This window comes from Peromyscus eremicus, chromosome 16_21 (genome assembly GCF_949786415.1).
Source record: "Peromyscus eremicus chromosome 16_21, PerEre_H2_v1, whole genome shotgun sequence".
Taxonomy (NCBI): domain Eukaryota; kingdom Metazoa; phylum Chordata; class Mammalia; order Rodentia; family Cricetidae; genus Peromyscus; species Peromyscus eremicus.
The window spans coordinates 67545091-67565087 of NC_081432.1; the positions used below are offsets into that span (position 1 = coordinate 67545091).

Here is a 19997-nt window from a genome sequence, read left to right on the forward strand (position 1 = left end):
AGGGGTCCGACTGCGAGAATTATATCTCAAACTGCAGACGTCGGAGATGGCTAGAAATTTTAGCTTGGGATAGGGACCGACTATAGCCATAGTCAGGGGGTACCCCCAGTCTTAAGAACACTAGTGGGGTGCCAGACATTCAATGGTCATCCCCATGGATCCAGGAGACTGTTTACGCTGGCTGAAAAGTGGGGGACTCACCAAGTCGAAGTAGCCAGTGTTGTGTGTAGGATCCCATGGCTAGGCAAATGGACTGTGGGCTGTCATGGACAGAGCAGACTCCTGGGTACAGGTTCCCAGACACAAAGCATCCGACAGTGGCTGTTGTGCATGGCACCAATGATGGTTTCTAGCGGCGCTCTTACCCTGCGAGGAAAAGTCATAAAACACGACAGAATCCACTAACAAGAGTTTTATTAAGACAAGGAGAAAGGGATAGATGTGATCAGGCCTGTGGAAGGACATGTGTGAGAAGGGGGCGGGGGAACATGGGGCCTGCCTTTTAAGGGCCAGTTCGCACCTGTACACATAGGCCCACGTGGCTACTCCACGCATGCGCATAGATCATGTGGTCACACCCACGTGGTTATGTGACCATGCAGCCATGGGGCAAGGGTTACGTAGGACGTATGACCCGGAATGACTAGGCGGAAATGACTAAGTGTTCCACAGGGCAGGGCATGGGACCATGGGGGCGTGGTTGGAATTCCTATCCTATCTATCTTTGAGACATAACTGTATTTTGTGGTATAAGCTGGTCCCATAGTTAGATCCTTCTGGTTCATGCTTCTGAATACTAAGATTAAGACATGAACTGAACCACCAAGACTGGCTCCTTGTAAATTTTTTTTTTTTTTTTAATATTTATTTTGTATGTGCCAGAGGACAACTTTGTAGAGTTGGTCCTCTCTTTCTACCATATGGGTTGTATGGATCAAACTTAATCAGTCTTGCTGGCAAGTGCTGTTAATGAGCCATTTCACTGGCTTGAATCTAGTAGTCATTGTCTCCATTCCTCTCCAGGTCTCAGTTGGTTATTCATTCATTTACTCATTCACTCATTTATTTTACATTTTCTCCATATTAATTTTGCTTTTTTGGTGTGGTGTTGGGTATTGAAGCCAAGAGTCTCACACATGCTCTACCACTCTACATCTCTGGCAGATACTCTTTATTGATCAATTACTGAACAGGATTTGATACCAAGAGCTAATGAATGTTGTCATGTGGTTGTAGCATACCTAACAAATCTTCCTTCAAGCCACAACTTTCTAGAAACATAAAGCTGGAATATATTTTGGTTCCCTCCATCTATTTGTTACATGTACCTCCTTGTAGAATTGCTCCTTTTCTTTCTTCTTGTTTTTTTTTTTAATTTTTTTTGGTTTTTCGAGACAGAGTTTCTCTGTGTAGCCCTGGCCTGGCTGTCCTGGAACTTGGCCTGTAGCTGGCCTCAAACTCACAGAAATTCACTTCCCTCTGCTTCCCGAGTGCTGGGATTAAAGGCATGCACCACCATACCCAGCTAGAATCGTTCCTCTTAACACCTTTTACACTGTAATAAATGAGGACAGTTAAATGCTAGCTTTTAAGACTATTATTGGGGAAGGAATAGAACACCAAGGAATTCAGAAGTAAGACATTAATGTGAGGGGTGTAAGCTGATGTGTTAGAGGATCATGAAACATCCTGATGAGGGGCCTGGCCTTTACAGAAGGCCCTGGAGAGCGAAAGACTATTAATTGCAGCTGTAATTTTTAAAATAACAAGAAAGTGGCAACTGACTATTTCTCAAAAGAGGCATTAAGTCTGGTTTATTACTAAGATGTTGTACAACAAAAATAACCTTTATCTACCAACATGGTAAGTTTCAAACTCCAAAGTCAATTATAAATCGGAATATACAATATATATAATACAGTGCATATCAGATAAAAATGTTGACACAAAACCCTTAACAGCCTATGAATAAACATGACACCAAGAATACAGAAACATGAAAAAGACTGAAAGTCTCATAGCAGTTTTAAGATAAATGACTGGTGCTCGCGCGCTTTGGCAGCACACATACTAAAATTGGAAAGATAATAGTGACCGGCATGGAGTGTGGATCAAGGTTGACATAAGACACAAAAATCTTTGAAGTAAACATTCAGATGTCTACAGAAGGAAGTAGAAAAAGTTTTTTTTTGCTTTTTAAGATCATGTAGCACAGCTGGTCTAAAACAGGATCCTCTTGCCTCAGCCTGTATAGTACTGAGATTACAGGTATGCATCATCACACCAGGCTATGGAAAATTTTTTCGAAAAAGGGCCAGGAAATAAATATCTTGGGTTCTGTAGACCAAGTAGCAAAATTTAATCCAAATATTTGTTTTCAACTTTTTAAATACATAAAAACTAAACTTAGCTTGTATAAAACATGGTCCACATGCCAGCTTGCTCAGTGTTGATCAGAATACAGTCTACCTCTGGGTACGCTGCACTGTAGTAATCACATCCACGTGAGGCCCACTGAGACAAAACTGGACTTTTAATTGTACATATTCTTAGCTAAAACTGTCACTCTCAAGGTACAATGATATTACAAAGATAAACAGAGTGGTTGTACACTGCTGTGGCTGTGCTCCTATCACACACAGGGCTCTGGGTTCTGTCTTCAGCACTGAAAAAAAAAGAGTGGCTGGAAAAATAAACCTGGATGGGAGAGTGGGATGCATATTAGAGCTGCCAGTGTGACTGAAGGGAAATGCAGGAAATCATGGAGATGTGGGTAACATCTGAGATGAACACTAGAAGGCCCTTCTGAGAAATTTTAGAAATCTATTGTTTGCAGTGGGATTTATTCCTGGGCCTTGCCCATATGAAGCAAGTGTTCTACTGCTGAGCCCCAAAATGAAATGTCTTGATTTGGGGCCTAATGGCTGCAGGTGGGAAGACTTGGTAAGACAAATCCGATGTGAAGGGAGGGAAAAGTTGACAGGGACAACAGAAGAGAAAACAGCTAAGGTGGGAGTGGTAAAGGCCAGAGAGGAAGATAATCAAGATGATTTGACAGTTAAGAGCAGAAAGAAAACATAATGGCCACCAATATACATGGCCATACTTCATTGTTCTTAAAAAATGGACCACTTATAGTGATTTAAGTTTAAAGAAATTTATACACTCCTATAGACGTTCAACTTTCTGAACTGGACTATTTACATTTTGTACAAGATCAAAACCAGAAACCCTTACTATTCACATATTTATACTTGTGGACTTCTGACAACATGAAGAGTTAGCCTGAGGTCCATGACATGTTGATTCTGAAGAATGATGTTACACACACTGAGAGTTCACAACAGTTATCTTGTCCCAGAACCAAAACCATCAGTTCTCTTAATCATGATTCCATATATATTTTACCCAAAGAACCAGTATGACAGTAGAATAAGGGATTCTCAGCAACTTATGGTATGTCTTACTGTGATGTCAAGGATTTATGAAAGATTTATATCCTATCTTTACTTCTTGTCAACTCTGTAATTCCCCCTGCTTAAGGAAAAAAGTAAAGATGCTAGAGAAATTTTAGATGTTGGTAGCAGTTCACACAATTACAAAGTATAGATCCACGGGACATCCTAATAAGAGATGGTTCTGCCCACTGCACACTGGCTCACAGGGTCTATTAGGCAAAGAGAAGGATCATCTTCAACAGCACCCAACAAAAGGAGTTACTGTGTTTGCTTTGTACTTCTTTTAGGACGTCTCATATCCTTTTTCTGCTTGAAAATAGGAGAATTTAAGAAACACAAGTCTGTGAAAGGGTCCCCTCTTCTTAGTTTCCTGTAGGTAAAAAAGAAATTTTAGGCATGATTATAAATAGATCAGCATTAATTCAGCACAGGATTATCCTAAAAATATGCCAGTCTTAATCCTCAAATATGATCCATTCATGACTAAAGTCCTTCTTCAGCCCTCCCATAAGAGTTGTTATAGATGAGTCCACACAGTACTTACGAAGCGAGGGTTGGCTCTTTATAGTTTGTGATGGTGGTGCACCTGCGCTTAGGCAGAGGCACTGCTGGGCTGTCTTCGTTCCTTTTTGGAGATAGAGAAAGTTTCCTGATTTTCACTACAGGGTGCAGCAAGATATTGGTGACATCCTTTAGGCTACGACCAGGTGACTCTTGATTCTTGGGTGGGATACCTATGATACAGCGTTTATTAAATATGGACCCAAGGGATTAAAAACCACAGAAATAAAACTATGATCAATTATGTATTTTAAATACACAAAATACCTGGCACTTCATGATCTATGTTTTAAAAACTTGCTCTTGCTTTTTCTTCCTTTCAAGCCAGATAATGTAAAAACTATGGCAGATATAAAGAACTGCTAGCTACAACAGAAATGTTTACTAAAACTTAACCTTTTCCCCCAAAGGCTTAGATGTTATGAGTTGGTTTAAAGTATGAAATTGCATTTTAGTCACACTTTAATACTTAGAATCATCAAGCTTCCAGTCTCATTCTTCAACACCAAAGTTGTAACACTGTTGGAGGCCCACTGACCACAAAGGTCCTTCAATTCATTCCATTAAACATACAAGAACTTTCAATCAGTCCGTGAAGACCAGGATATAATGTGTTCCCACTGGTGCTAATGTTACAAAAATCAGATGTCTCCAACACCAGAAACATCTGATCCCTCTATCCCTGAGATCCAGGTATCTCTTCTACCATAAACACCTAGGTCCTCTAGCTCTCATCTACATCTATATTGGAAGGCAAGTACCCATGTATAGTGAGAACACGGAAAGATAATCTTTTCCAACAGTTTTTTAAGTACAGAGTACTCTCCTGTCACCATAAATATATACAACCATCCAGTATTAATAGTGTAGACTATCTCCAAGCAACAGGATTAGACCAGCTGTTATATTCTAGAATGCTTCCCAAAACATAAGTGTTTATAAACTCCTAGGGGAACTTATAAAAATACTCCAATTCTAACTCAAGGAACAGGACAGAACTTGTGATTATGGCTGTTTTCATGCAATGCAGCTGGTAGAAGTCTGGGTTCAAACTATTTCAGTGTTTGTGTTTGTTCTTTTTGAAACATTGTTTTCAAAAGAACAAGAAAGTGGTAAGAAGAGTTCATTAAGCTCCATGTTACTCAACTTCAATAATTATCAACAGTTTTCCAATCCTGCTCAATTTATTCTATCATTAAAATATTTTTATTTAAAGTAGAGCAAACAGATTTATTAAGAAAAAGAGAAACAGCTACTGAAAGCAGAGGGAATACCCATCATACATAGTTTAAAAATAGATTCTTGCAAGCTACACTGTCCAGCTGTTCAACTAGGAAACTGATTCATTGTTTTAGGCTTTAATATCCCAAGTTAAGCAAATCAAGCATGCTGACTGAGCTGTTAGAATGTGACAACATTCTGACTCTGACAGCACGGAGCTATTACCACAGGAATCAAACTTCCAAAGGAGTCTTTGTGAATAGGTGCAGGCTGATGACTAACACTGAACCATTTTTGATAAAATAAAAGCAGGGTTTCTGAGCTAAAGTTTTTAGCAAATGAGAAAAGAACTTCTTCCTCTCATAAGCTCACCTTCAGCTAGAAAAATAAGCCATGGTTCCTGTTAAATTAAATATATAGCAAATCCATTAAAATGAGAAGTTTTTTGTTGTTGTTGTTGTTTTGTTTTGTTTTGTTTTTTCATTTTCCAGGTGATCACAAGTGTAAAGAAGATCTTTTAATTCAATCCAACCACAACCTGTCCTCTCCTCAACCTGCTCAAGTCTCCTCTATTGACAGGATTCAGACTCTAAGAAGTAATACTCCTGTAAGAGTCCTATTTGCTTCTAAGTCAGAATAACACAGCCATGTTTCCATTTTCTGCCCCTACTATTTAATCAGTCTATAACTTCCCATACAGAGAACACAGATGGGAAGTATCTAGACTCCCCCCAGAGTAACAGATGGCAGGTACAGTATCTAACAGTACATCAGCATAAGCACTGCTTACCGGTAGTAGTTCTGGTTGGTGGCGCCTTCTCTCTATCTTTTTCATCCGTGTACTGGAGTCCTCTTTTAGGCCGAGGCCTGGTGATTCTGTTTGACTCTCTGGTGTGGTCTTGCAAGTGCTTGTAAGGAGGCAGGTAGAGGTCATCAGACTCATCCTCAGAGGCACTCAGTTCGAAAGTACTCTCTTCCAAGTCCCTGCTGTTGATTTTTCCATTGCAGCCATTGCTCATTTTTTGTCGGAAAGGGGAGAGGTGAACACACTCTTCGAGATTAAAATCATAAGCGTCGCTGGAACTAATAGACCCATTCAGTTTTGTGGGGTGTAAAGTCTGCTTATCTTTGCTTTTGTTGCCCTTACACCTCAATGAGGGTTTTGATTTGCATCTCTGGCTGGCTCTTCTTTTTCGTGCACATTTATGCATACTTTTCATTTGTTCAGGTTTAGATGGTAAAATGACTTCTTTAGTTTTAGCATTCTTTTCTGGGCACGTCAGTCTAGGGGATAAGTTAATTTGGTCCTTGTTCCATAGACAAATATTTTGTTCTACATTTTCAAGTTTGTGCAGAGTTACAGTTGGGTCTCTACACCCACTTCTTCTAACTTCCAAAGACTGTCCCACCCAATGACTGGCTTCACAATCCTCCAAAGCAGTGGAGCAACTTACATTACTAAAATCTTTCTTTAAGTGGCGACGGAAAGACACAGTTCTAGGTAAGACATCATTAGTAGACTCGACTTTACCTGAATCAAAATCACTCCCCAGTGTGTCTGGAGAAACAGTAGGACTTGGTTCTGAACATTTAAGAAACAAATTAGGGAAACAGTGTTATGCTTCAGAAATTTGCATTCCAAGATCATTAGAAGTTACAGTAGTTATTCAGTAGTTTCCCTATATTTACTATAAGTAAATAAAAACATAGAAACATTGAAAAAGCTCAATAACACCATCTATTTACTCATCATTGAATAACCAACAGCTTACATCAGCATTTAAAAATACTGTGGGAATGAAAAGTCATGTGTGGTAGCTCATACTTGGGAGGCAGATGCAAGAGGATCAAGCAAGGTCCAGCATGTGGCACATAGCTGTAGGACTGCCTGGGCCACAGAATGAGACACTGTCTCAGAATAACACAAGAACTGAAGTGTGGTGTCAGCCTTTAATCCCAGCACTCAGAAGGCAGAGGATCTCTGAGTTCAAAGCCAGGTCTACATATATGAGACCTTGTCTCAAAAAACAAAACAACCCCCGCCCCAACATAAGCAAATACATACTCATTATGTATATAAGAGGGGTTTTATGTGCCTCTGGTTCAAATGTTTAAAGAAAAAGGAATAGCTTCTCTGTTTAATCTGTGAGCACAGAGAAGAAGAGAACTTCAAATTCTGAAGTGAGAAAATATACCATGAAAGTATAAGTTAAATTATTTTTTGAAAGTGACTAAGATTTGGATAATTGCTAAGTAGGCCTTTCAGATAAATATCATCTGTATTTATAGGAATAGCAGGGGTTTCACCTGGTTTTGCTAACTCAAATTCCATCCATTTTGTGAAGCTTAGTACAAAGTAGTATGGTCCTGGGTGTCAAAGTTCCCTCTCAATCACTTCTGGTAAGATGCTTTACTTTCTTTGAGGCTACAGAAAATGGATTACATTCCTAGGCTACAACAGGCTTAACTAAGACAATCTATGTAAAATGCTACAGCATATAGCAGTTGACTGCAACTACAGATACAACCAAAATTTCTCCTTATAGTCTTGGCACAATGAATAGGTATGTTGCTATTGTTTTTCCTGACAGGGTCTCAACTATGTACTCTGATGGCCTTGAAATCTTGACTCCACTGCCTCACTGTGCTGGCTAGTTTTATGTCATCTTGACACAAGCTACAGTCAGCTGAGAGGAGGGAGCCTCAACTGAAAAATGCCTCCATAAGATCATGCTTTAACATGTAGGGCATTTTCTTAATTAGTGCTTGATGTGGGAGGGCCCAACCATTGTGTGTGTGGCCATCCCTGGGCTGGTGGTCCTGGGTTCAATAAGAAAGCAGGCTGAGCAAGCTATGAGGAGCAAGCCAGTAAGCAGCATTCCTCCATGACCTCTGCATTAGCTCCTGCCCTGTTTGAGTTCCTGACCTGTGTTTGATGATGAACTGTTACATGGAACTGTGAATGAAATAAACCCTTTCCTCCCCAAACTGCTTTTGGTTATGGTGTTTCATCACAGTAATAGTAACCCTAACTAGGACACTCATCCTCCTGAGTGCTGGGAATACAGGTATAAGCTACCACTCATGCTTTGGATGGATTATTTTAATCCTCTATCAGTCTATGTAAAGTAAAGTTACTCTGAGCAGAAAAACAGGCAGACTTGAAAATTAAAAAGGAAGAAAATAAAAAATTTCATTAGGTTACTTATTCACAATGATCAATATTTTTAGATTTTCTACCCAACTTACCTTTGGTTTGGAATAGCCAGTCATTTTCTTCAAGAGCAATTTGCCTTAAAGAATAACAATGAAAAACAGAAATCTCAGCAATTATGTAAACAGAAAACCCCAAATTCAATATTTTCCCAGGCTATAAGCTTGTTATATCATTTCACAATTCCAGTCCAAATCCACATACTTTGTTCCTTATCTCAGAAAACCAAATGCTGCTTACATGAGGTCTGGTCTTTAGTCTAACCTCACATCACAGAAGGAACAGTCAATCCAAACTGCCTCAAAGTTTTTAAGAATGAAGTTTGTCACTCAGCTCTTCAGGACCTGACATCACTAGGGGGACTATCATTTGGTGGTGATCCATGCTTTAATGGTATCAACTATAGATTCTCCTGCTCCCTTTGTTTTCTTTAAAACTTGTATTCTTTCCTTGCTTCATTAACAAAGTTTTCTTCCACTCAAAACCTGTTATTGACAATTTGCAATTTTAATCTTTGTAAAAGTTTTCCACTTTTTTTTCTTTTATTTTTTTTTTGGTTTTTTCCGAGACAGGGTTTCTTAGTGAAGCAGTCCTAGCTGTCCTCTCTATCTCACAGAGATCCGCCTGGCTCTGCCTCCCAAGTGCTGGGATTAAAGGTGTGTGCCCCCCCCACCCCCCCCCCGACATCCAGCAAAAGTTTTCCACTATAGGTTTGGTAATAGAGTAGAGGGAGCTATTATTTTGAACTTTAATAAAAATCTGATTACCTCACCTCATCTAACTTCATTTGTCAGATCTTAAGATCCAACCGTTTTAAAACTACTGAAGTTTAATAGTGACCTGAGGGGCTAGAAAGTTATAGTATTTATGGCTCCTTCTATAAGAAAGGGACAGACGTGAGAGGACTACAAAGCACTGTCTATGGCAGTCAGTCCACTCTTGAGGCTAACTGCCAAGATCTGGAAGCATTGTTTGTCCTCACAGCTGGGGGAGGAGTGGCTCCTGGCACAGTGGTGCAGGCCAAGAGGCCAAGAACACTGCAACATCATTGCACATGGCAGTCGCAACTCAGTACCAGTACTGCCAAGGCTGAGATCTAGGCAGAGTGAAACCTTTTTCTGTAGCCTTTCTAGTTTTTTGTTTTTTTACAAGCCAAGGCTTAGCCATGTAGCCCAGGCCATCTTTGAATGATTCTTCTCCCGTATCTGCCTCCCAAGTTTTGGATCTATAGCTATATATGTTTAGTCAAACTCACTAAATGGTGTAATTAAGAGCTGGTTAGTTCATGCTGGCAAAGAGAAAATCAATTTTCTCCAATGAAGTTTCACTGAGTATATCAACTATACTCAAAGTCAGGCCCCATGCTCAGGAGTAGTTGGCCAACACAAAACAGACTCAGTGGTATTTCTGTAGACTTCTTATTTTGCTTTGTTTGGGCATTTTTTTTGTCTTATTGGTCTTTTGACTGTTCTGATTTTCATTTTTGCATTTCTTGTTTTTTTTCCTCTCTTGAGAGAATGAACATAGAGTTGATTGAGAGTGAGGACCTAGGAGTTGGGGGAGGGGTAAATGATCAAAATATATTGCATGAAAAAAATTTTAATGAAAAAGAGTTGGGTATTTTGGTATATATAATTAAATCCCAATAGTTCATGAAAGAACTTAAAACATACATAATCAAAGAGAAGGGAAAGAGGGCATCTGGATCAGAACTGATCAATCAAACAGAGGTATTAAAATGTGATAGTTCACACTCCCCTCTCCTGATAAATTAGACAGATTTTAGGCCTGGAAAAAATATTAGTTTTAATAATGACTCCTTACCAGAATGAAAACATGACATTAAAAAATAATAAATAAATAAATAAATAAATAAATAAATCCGACTGAAAGAAAACAGTTAAAATCCTTGGTGAGTTTCTCTTAGTCATTAAAGCAACTAAACAGTAGAAAAAGAAAGTTCTAATGTTCCACACACAACAGTATTTTAATATTAAATTCTCTTAAGTATATTCCCAGTAGAAAAAGCCTCAGACTGTAAACACAAATGATGTCAATTTCCTTTTACAAATGGATCAGTAGTAATAAAAATAATAATGAACTTGGCACTAACTGTAAGGTCTTCACAGACAAGTCCCCGATGGTGTTGTCACTACTGGAGACCACTTCTGAGGGACATCCTTTCTGGTTCTGTTAATATATTAAATCAAAAGAAAACGCTATTATAATCATTTACTGCTATGAAGTATGTATATGCACTCTGCATTATGAATGTATTGCTTAATAAACATATATGCCTGCAACAATAATATACACTTGCTGACAGTCTACAGCACTGCCATGCAGTTTCAGGAGCTAGGATTCCAGGAGCTGAAACATCACACACTGCCACTGCCCTCTTATAGCTTACATTCTAGTCTATATCACACACTGCCTTTTAAATCTTATATTCTAGTGTACATCATATACTTCTTTCTAAGAGATTATATTCTAGTATACATCCCACTCTGCCTCTTAAAGCTTACATTCTAGTGTATAGAAAGAAATTTTAAAAAGGGTCTAGAAAGATAGCTCACAGGTAAGATCCCTTGCCATGCAAGCCTCAATCTCCCCTGGATCTGTGGAACCCATGGTGGAAGGAAAGAATCAGCACCTGAAAGCTGTCCTCAATCTTTACATGCACACTGTGGTAGCACATGTGCCCCTCCTCCCAATAAAGAGAGAGACATGTGTCTGATTTCCACACAATTAAAAGTGCTATGAAGGCGATCAGAGTGAATCAAGAGTAACTAAGCTGGAGAGCTCTATTACACAGTGACTCTGACCTGAAATATAAGAACTAATCAGCTATTGAGCAGGAGGAAGAAAAAGCAGTGTAAACAGCAAATACAAAAGTTGTGAAACAGGAAAAGTCATAGCTGTGTTTAAGAGAATAGGCCAATATAGTTGAAACACAGGAATTGAGAACGCAGGAGGTGTGCATACACTAGCCAGCTAGCAAAGAGCCTTGAGAGCTATGACTGTGATGGAAACGTTAGTCTAAGTGTGATGGAAACTCACTTAAATATTAAGTAAGGGAGTAAAAAGATCAGTCTGGCCAACACGAAGCATGGCTTGAGAGGGATCTAGAATGGAAAAAATTTGGAGGTCATCATAGCAAATGAAGATATGAAACTAGGTAGGACAGGGGCTGTGGCTGTGATGGTAAAGCCTGTGGGGTGGCCCCATTACTAAAACATGCATAATTCAAGGAATCTATGATATTTTCAGAGTTAAGCAACCTGCCATGGAGTTCCTGTCAAGGGTTCCATCATTCTTAACATTTAGCAGATGAGAACACTTGGAAAGAAAATTCCAACCATGTGCAAGGATTGAAGATGGGGGAGATAACGGAGTAGGTTTGGCTGGAATGAATGAGTGAGCAGGCTACTTTACTGAGATGAGTAGCAGTTAACTGGAGAAAGATCTGGGCACAGCAGTGTATTTATCTCAGCACTCTGGTGCTGAGGCAGGAGGAAAATCAATGAGATGCTAGCCAGGTTTCAGATTGAGTTCTGGGCTAGCTTGAGCTATATAGAGACCATGACCCAAACCACAATAAAAATAAATAAGTAAATAAATAGAAAAAGAATTATGGAAGAAGGCAGAAGTACACAATATGCTTGAGAATTGGAAAGTGAGGAGTTGTGCTTTGTATAAAGTCTGTTTGAGATGCTTTCTAAAATCAAGTAGCTCTGAGAGTGTATATTTGCATCTTTGTTTAAGCTTTGATATACAAATTTGAAAGTCACCAGAAGACAATTATATAACCATGGGGGGATTTCACGTCTGCCTAGGGCAACTGGTATTCACCAATAAAGAAGCTGCCAACACAGGAGACTAACATGGAACAGCAAGGAAGTAGGAAGAAAACTTAGGGTGGGTATGATGGCAAGAAAATTAAGAGATCAATGTTTTCAAGTAAAGAGACTTCTCTTGCATATCACTGCAAAGTTAAGAAACAAGGGCAAGCTGGGTAGTGGTGGCACACGCTTTTAATCCCAGCATTCGGGAGGCAGAGGTAGGCAGATTTCTGAGTTCAAGGCCACACTGGTCTACAGAGTGAGTTCCAGGACAGGCTCCAAAAATACAGAGAAACCCTGTCTCAAAAAACAAACAAAACAAGGGCAAACCAAACCTGGCAGCATGCAAGCTTTGGTGATCTAGACATAGCAATAGAGAATGGTAAGGACAGAAGCTATGTAAATAGTTTAAATGAGACAGGGTTTTACTATACAAACCAGGCTGGCCTTGAACTCACATAGATAGAGGGATTAAAGGTGTGAACACCACATCTGGCTTTTTTTTTTTTTCTTTCTCTGTTTTTTTTTTTTTTTTTTAAGTTGTGTTGTGAGGAGGAAACAAAGGGATGGAAACTTGACCAGGAGTGGTTTCATCTTGAAGGCAAAAGATAACTACAGACACTGTACAGCTAGCTGTACTAATCCAATAGAGAGACAGGGAGGAAAACAGATACTGAGGATCCACATTCTCATGAAGGTGAGATGAGATATGACGCTGAGGGGCGGGGTGTGGGGGGAGAGCTTTTAACCAGAGCAGGAGAAAATAGGGAAAGTACAAGCACACAGAGCAGGTTTGCACATTTCTGTTAGAAAAGTGAGTCGCAGATGGAACACTAAGAAGAAGAGTTCCTCATCAAATTTAATTGACTTTTGAATTTAATGAACACATACTGGTTTTATTTTTATTTTACATTTTTTATTTATTCCATATGTGTATGTATCTGTTGAATGTATACACATGTGGCCAGAAAGGGCAACAGATCCCTTCTAGCTGGAGTTTCAGGCGTTTGTGGAACATCGGCTTGTGTGGGGAGGGATCTTAACTCAACATACATTGATTTAATAACAAACAGGATAAAACTGCTGATGAAAATGAGCTCTTATGAAAGAAAGTTTTCAATTTGATATCAAATAGCTAACTTTGAAGGTAGTAACATTATTCAAGATAAAAGAGAAAAGAATATTTAGTTGTATAGTAGCAATATAATTGAAAAGATTAATTATAGGGCTAGAGACAGCTCAGTGGCTAGGAGCCAAGCACTCACTGCTTGGTCTGCAGCCCCCATATTGGTTGGCTCATAACTGCCTGATCTGAAGCCTCTGAGCTCTATGGGCACCTGCACTCATGTGTATACCCCCCCTCCACATACATAATTAAAAGTAAATCTTAAAAATATAAGAATTTGCCGGGCGGTGGAGGCGCATGCCTTTAATTCCAGCACTCAGGAGGCAGAGGCAGGTGGATCTCTGTGAGTTCGAGGCCAGCCTGGTCTACAGAGCGAGATCCAGACAGGCACCAAAACTACACAGAGAAACCCTATCTCAGAGGAAAAAAAAAGATTATAAAACACAGGAACTACTAGGAAATGTTAGTGAGCAAGTTATGTGGGTCCCAATGACTGGACTCAGTTAGCCAAGCTTTCATCAACAAGTGACTAACATCTTTACCCAGTGTCTCTGTCTCCAAATCTTCACTTTTTTTTCAAAATTAATTTTGCAGCATTGGGGATGAACGAACTCAGGACCTTATGCACTATAGACAAGTGTTCTTCCCTTAAGCTACAGACCCAGCCAAGAAAAACTTCATTTTTTGTTTTGTTTTGTTTTGTTTTTTTGAGATAGGGTTCTCTGTGTAGCTTTGCGCCTTTCCTGGAACTCACTCTGTAGTCCAGTCTAGCCTCGAACTCACAAAGATCCACCTGCTTCTGCCTCCCAAGTGCTGGGATTAAAGGTGTGCGCCACCACCGCCTGGCAAGAAAACCTTCTTATACTAAAACATCTTTTTTTTTTTTTTTTTTTAACTAAAACATCTTAAGCTGAGCATGGTGGCCCACACATTTAACCCTAGCACTTGTACGGCTGAGGCAAGTGTATCTCTGTGAGTTTGGGGCCAGGCTAGTCTACACAAGGAGTTCGAGGCCAGCCTGGTCTACTTATCAAGACCTTGTCACAAACAAACAAACATACAAACAAATAAATGAAAAAACACTTTAAGCTCTCCACTACTGAGAAATCAACCTTAAACAATGAAAAACAAGTATAGAGTGGTTCAGAACAAGTGATACACATAGATAATATGACAGAAAACAAAACAAAACAAATGCTTTCTTTTAAATGCTAAGAACATATCAGTAACTAGTAACAACATACTTAACTGAAAAGCATTGATAGCAGGCATTAAAGAGCCTACAATAATAGAATTTTCTCCCTACTGTTTGGGGTTTATGCCACTGAGTAACCACTAAATATTACTTCTTGTAATTTCAGCAAAAACTCTGGAAAGTAGGGGGCTGGAGATCTGGCTCAGCAGTAAGAGTGTGTGGTGCTCTTTGGAAGAACCCAGGTCTGGTTCCCAGCACCCATTTCAAGGGGCCTAAAACTACCTGTAACTACAGCTCCAGGAGGATCTAACGCCTCTGGCCTCTATGTGCATCCACACTAACATACATATGCCCAGATACACACAGACACATATGATTAAAAACAAAAAGAATTGTTATTTAAAAACACTGGAAAACATCAGGGAGACTCAGATGCCAATAGGCAGCCTCTAGTAAAGTGACGGAATAAGAGGAAAAAGGACTTAAAATGTTGAAGGAAAACAATCTTTAAAATGTAATCTAAATGTTAAAAATCTCTTTCAGAGATAAGGACTCACTGTATAGCTCAGATTAGCCTTTAACTTTGAGTCTTTCTGACTTAGCATTTGGAATTCTGGAATCACAAGCTCACAGGTGTGCACGACACCCAGGAAGAAATACACCTGCTAGAAAGGCAATTATTTTTCTATACTGTCTACTATGTACATATTATATGTAAGGGTACACATATGTATGTCACATGTCTATATAACACCTGAAAGTTGTCCTTTAAACTTCATACACACACACACACACACACACACACACCTGAATAAATGTAATAAATTATTTTTTAAAAAGGGATTCTCCGCCGGGCGGTGGTGGCTCACGCCTTTAATCCCAGCACTCGGGAGGCAGAGCCAGGCGGATCTCTGTGAGTTCGAGGCCAGCCTGGGCTACCAAGTGAGTTCCAGGAAAAGGCGCAAAGCTACACAGAGAAACCCTGTCTCGAAAAACCAAAAAAAAAAAAAAAAAAAAAAAAGGGATTCTCCAAAGAGAACTTAGAATACTTTCCATATCTAAAATAAAGTCTTATAAAGCTGCACTTCATACAGCAAAACTGCACAGAAAAGTTTTGTAATGAACATACCTGATCAGTTTCTTCACTTTGTTGGGAAGTTAGCTTCTGTTTCACAGTATATAGCTGACATGCAAGGTAGTAACATTCTCTTCTCAGCTGTAGGATGATATCTTGGGCTTCTCTCACTTTGGATTTTTCATTTTCCAAAGCCAAAACTAACAACCTGTTGTTATCTTGGTAATTTTTCAGCAGTGTAGAAGTGTTAGCTATAAGATAAAAATTTCAATTAAACCTAGAAGGTAAAATGGGCTAGAGAGATAGATGGCTCAATGGATAGGCGTGCTTGCTAAGCAACCAATGAGGCTCAGAGTTCAAATCCCCAGAGCCCATATAAAGAGCCAGGTGTGGCCATGCACACAGGTAACCATATCACTGTGTGTGGAGGCAGAAAGGAAGATAAGGCGTTGGAGGGTGTGGAGACAGGAGGATCTCTGGTGCTTGACTGGCTGCCAGTCTAGTTCCTGGTTCAGTAAGAGACCCTTTGCAGGGGAATAGAACAGAGAGTAATAGCAGGGCTCCTCCAGCAACACCCCTGTTCCCTCCCCCCCCCCCCCCGAAGAATGCACACATGTCACACTAACACACAAAATAAGAATGCTATAAAAAGACATCACAGAAATCTCTTACTGGGTACTTGGCATGGTGCAACAATAAAGGACTTGCGTTTGCCAATCTCTGCCAAGTTTTTATTCCTTTTCTCTTTCATTCGCTTCTTAATGTCTTCAAGACTATCTTGAAAGGACTTTTTCTGACACCTTTCCTTAACCATTTTGTCTATGAATTAAAAAAAAAATTAACATTTCTCAGATATTTTCAAATATAAAATTTAGAAATGAAAACACAGGCTTTTCAAAAAAGAAGGAATTAAGTAAAGACTAAATTGTAAACTCTTACTTCAAAAGAGGCAATTTTGATTTTTTAGCTTTAAAATATTAATAGTCAGGTGGTGTGGCATAATCCAAGCTGCTAAGGCTAAGGCACTCGATCATAAATTCATGCTTGAGTTACATAGTAAAACTCATTTCAAAAACAAATCAACAAAAATAAAAATAGACGTTAGAATCAAGCCCATCATAAGAAAAAAAATCCTATAAAATGTCATTCATGTTTCTGACATGATCTTATCTTCTGCCATTTCATAGGAAAGTAGTAAATGATTCCAGAAAATGTTAACTATTCACTTTCTAGTAAATCCTCATTGCAGGTGTACAATGTTCTATGGGAACTGCTTATATTATTCTGGGGCAGGGTATTGCAATGTGACCCAGTCTGGTTTTGAACTTAAGAGCTCTGATGTTCTCAGCCTCCTGAGTACCTGGGACATGTGTGAGCCACACACTTGGTGTACTTTTCTTACAATGTTTATGGCAAACCTTTAGTGTTTAGGATTACAGTATTAGTATATGTATACCAGTATTAGTATATGTATACCTGGGTTTCTGTTTGGCATCTTTTCTCTAATTATTAATTCAGGGCAGAGAAAGCATATACTCATATTAAAACATCAATGTGCTTCAAGCAAAACAGACATGCTTCAGCATGGTAGGCTACTTTTCGTTAAGTTTGTATCCTAGACTACAACTTCCAGATCTCACAACTGCAAACTGTTGCCACCTACAGTGTGTACACATAATTTTCACCACAATGGACTATCTTCATTCATCTCTTAGTTAAGTGTTGTCTTGAGTATTTTCTCCCGGACTTATTTTCCTCCATGCATACCGGGGGCTTTAAATACGTACTGTAGATCTCATCTTAACACTTTATTTCTACCAATTTATGTACGACAGATTGAAGGGAGAGTGTAACTACTTTTTTAAAGTACGAATGGGTTGCGTAAGACAGCCAGGCTATCACTACCAAGTTTTTAAAATTTGCATGGGAGATGTCAGAGTGCAAGACAGATTGAGTAACTGTTGGAGTCAAAGTAAATTAAAGCTTGTATGCGTGCGCGCTCAGGGAATTAAACCAGGAGCTTGTGCATGCTAGGCAAAATTCTGTCAGCGAGCCACATCACCTGCCCTTATTATATACTTTAAAAACAAAGCCCTATCTAAAGTTTTCTACCATAACTAAGCAAGCTAAAGTCGTACAAGATGTGTGCTAGAGCAAAAGCCCTGCCTACTGCGGGCTGCGCACTCCCTCGAGCCGAAGGCCTCTTCCCGTCGGGTATCCCCGGCGCTCACCACCCGTCCCTCACCGTACCTTGGCCGCTCAAGTCCCGGCGAGCTTGTTCGGCCTCCTGCTTGGCCAAGCAGGCTACAACCACCGCGGCCACATTTGAAATCCTTCGTTGCGATCGTCTATTGGCTGGCCGGAGGCCGTCACGCGATGCGCCTCTCCCGGAAACACAGAGCCCCGCCCCTGAGCGGTATCATGTGACGTGCCTGCGCGCGCAGCTTTGGCTGGGGTGGGGCGGAGGGGAAGGGGTGGGGCCACGCTGGCCTTGAGGCCTTTGCTCCGCGCAGGCTGTCGAGAGGCGGAGTCACCCGGAGCTTTGAGGTTCGATCTTGGAAGCGTTCATAACTTCCGATTTTAGGCCGGGGTGTTGACGCAGATCTGAGAGCCCAGCCCTGTGGAGACTGCGCAGGACAATGACGACTTCGAGGCAAACCTGAATTGGAGCGCTAAAGACTGAAACAGACCCCGGTATAGCTTGTCGGTGCGCCCCTGCCCTCGCCGCTCTCGTGCTCGGGGACGCCTCCTTGTGGCAAACGTCCAGCCAGCATGCCGCACACCAGTTAAGGGCAGATGTGAGAGATGGGCTGCCTCGGGAAAACGCAGGAGAGTTCTGCAAATTGATTCAAGGAAGAAACTCCAAGTGACAGCCTGATCCCGTCCCAAACATTTACTGAGGAGATTTACAACCGACTGCAGCCTACCTCCAGGACAGACATTAAAGTGCAGCAGCATTGACTGGAGCAGAGGATTGAGTTTACATAAGAAGTTAAGGAATGTTGGCTCAGGGCCAGGATCGGTTTTTAAAAGGGCTTTCTGGAGAACAATCTAAATGTCTTTATAAGTTCCTGAGAATAGTTAAGGAATTGGGTTTAGGCATGCTGGGAAAAGTGCAGCATGGCCACACATCAGTAGATGTAGTATGTTATTCTTGATCAGGAGACACAAAGAAAATGGGAGGGAGGAGGAATGTGGCAGCAGGGAACCCCACAGCAAGAAATTGGAAGCCTCAACAGTTGGGTAATCTGCTTCATAAGTCATATCCTTATTAGTAACCAAACAGAACTCTAGTTAAACCAAGAAGAGCCATCATAATTCTGAACAAAGTACCGGAGGCTTCAATTAAAACCAGTAATGTGAATAATTAGCATTGACATGTGGTCACATTCATCTGTCATATCACTTCTCAGTTCCCTGCTGAAATGATAGGAAATGTAGCACCAACTGTGAATCTATGGCCTTTGAAGGTATTTAAATCTACCCAGCCATTTTCCAACTGTCAGCAAACTTAGAAGTTCTGATGTCACAGGAAGTTACCAGGATGTCTGAAACACATTAGAGCTGAACTTGGCCTGATAATGACTGGCACATGGGAGGCAATAAGCAAGCAAGTATTGAGGGATTGAGATGAAGGAAATAAACAGTTTCGAAGTTCACTTGTGATAAACAAGATGATTATGCAGGTACTCTTAGTGTAGGACATCTTGATCTGTAAGAATCACCTAGGGAGCACATTCCTGGAATGTTAGCTTAGGAGATTCTAATTCACCTTTTCTGCTGTTTCAGGTAGCTGTTGGTGCTGGTGATCTAACACTGGGCCTTGAGTATGTGAGGCAAGCACTCCACTATTGTTTGATGTTGGGTCATGGGTGCCGTAGCAGAGAGAGCTCACCAAGATGCTAAGCCTTCATTTACTAAAGGAGCAGAGGGGTACAGCCTTCTTGGAAAAGGCTGACACCTGGTTAGCTCACTCTAGTAACTTTATTCAAACTATTACAAGCTTAATTGGGTCTGGGAAAGTTTCCAGTTACCAAAGTCATCTTGCTCTTGCTGCCCATGAGAGAAGACAATCCATACAAATCTCAGTCCTTTTTGATTATGGCTTGCCAGGTCTGCCAGGAGTGTCTTAGGGCCAAGGTCAGTGCAGCTGCAAGGTCTTACGTAGTACCAAGTGCAGACTCTCCAGAGAAACGATTCTTCAAGGTTTAAACAGTCTCATAACAATTTCTCAGCCTCTACTGGTTAACCTAAACATAGCAAAGGCTTAGCTGAAACATTACTCTCAAAGCCATACACACACAC

The 19997-nt window shown here is 40.3% G+C and overlaps 1 protein-coding gene across 1 annotated transcript; it reads right to left on the minus strand.

Moving 5' to 3' along the window:
• Positions 1–1785: 1785 nt before the first annotated feature.
• On the minus strand, positions 1786–18087 carry Sgo1 (shugoshin 1). The gene is made up of 8 exons (XM_059281813.1): positions 17943–18087; positions 16365–16511; positions 15747–15943; positions 10568–10644; positions 8490–8533; positions 6031–6822; positions 4003–4192; positions 1786–3828 (listed from the first exon to the last, which is right to left on the minus strand). The coding sequence occupies exons 2-8, from the start codon at positions 16504–16506 to the stop codon at positions 3717–3719; spliced, it is 1554 nt and encodes a 517-aa protein (XP_059137796.1). The 5' UTR covers positions 16507–16511; positions 17943–18087; the 3' UTR covers positions 1786–3716.
• Positions 18088–19997: the final 1910 nt, after the last annotated feature.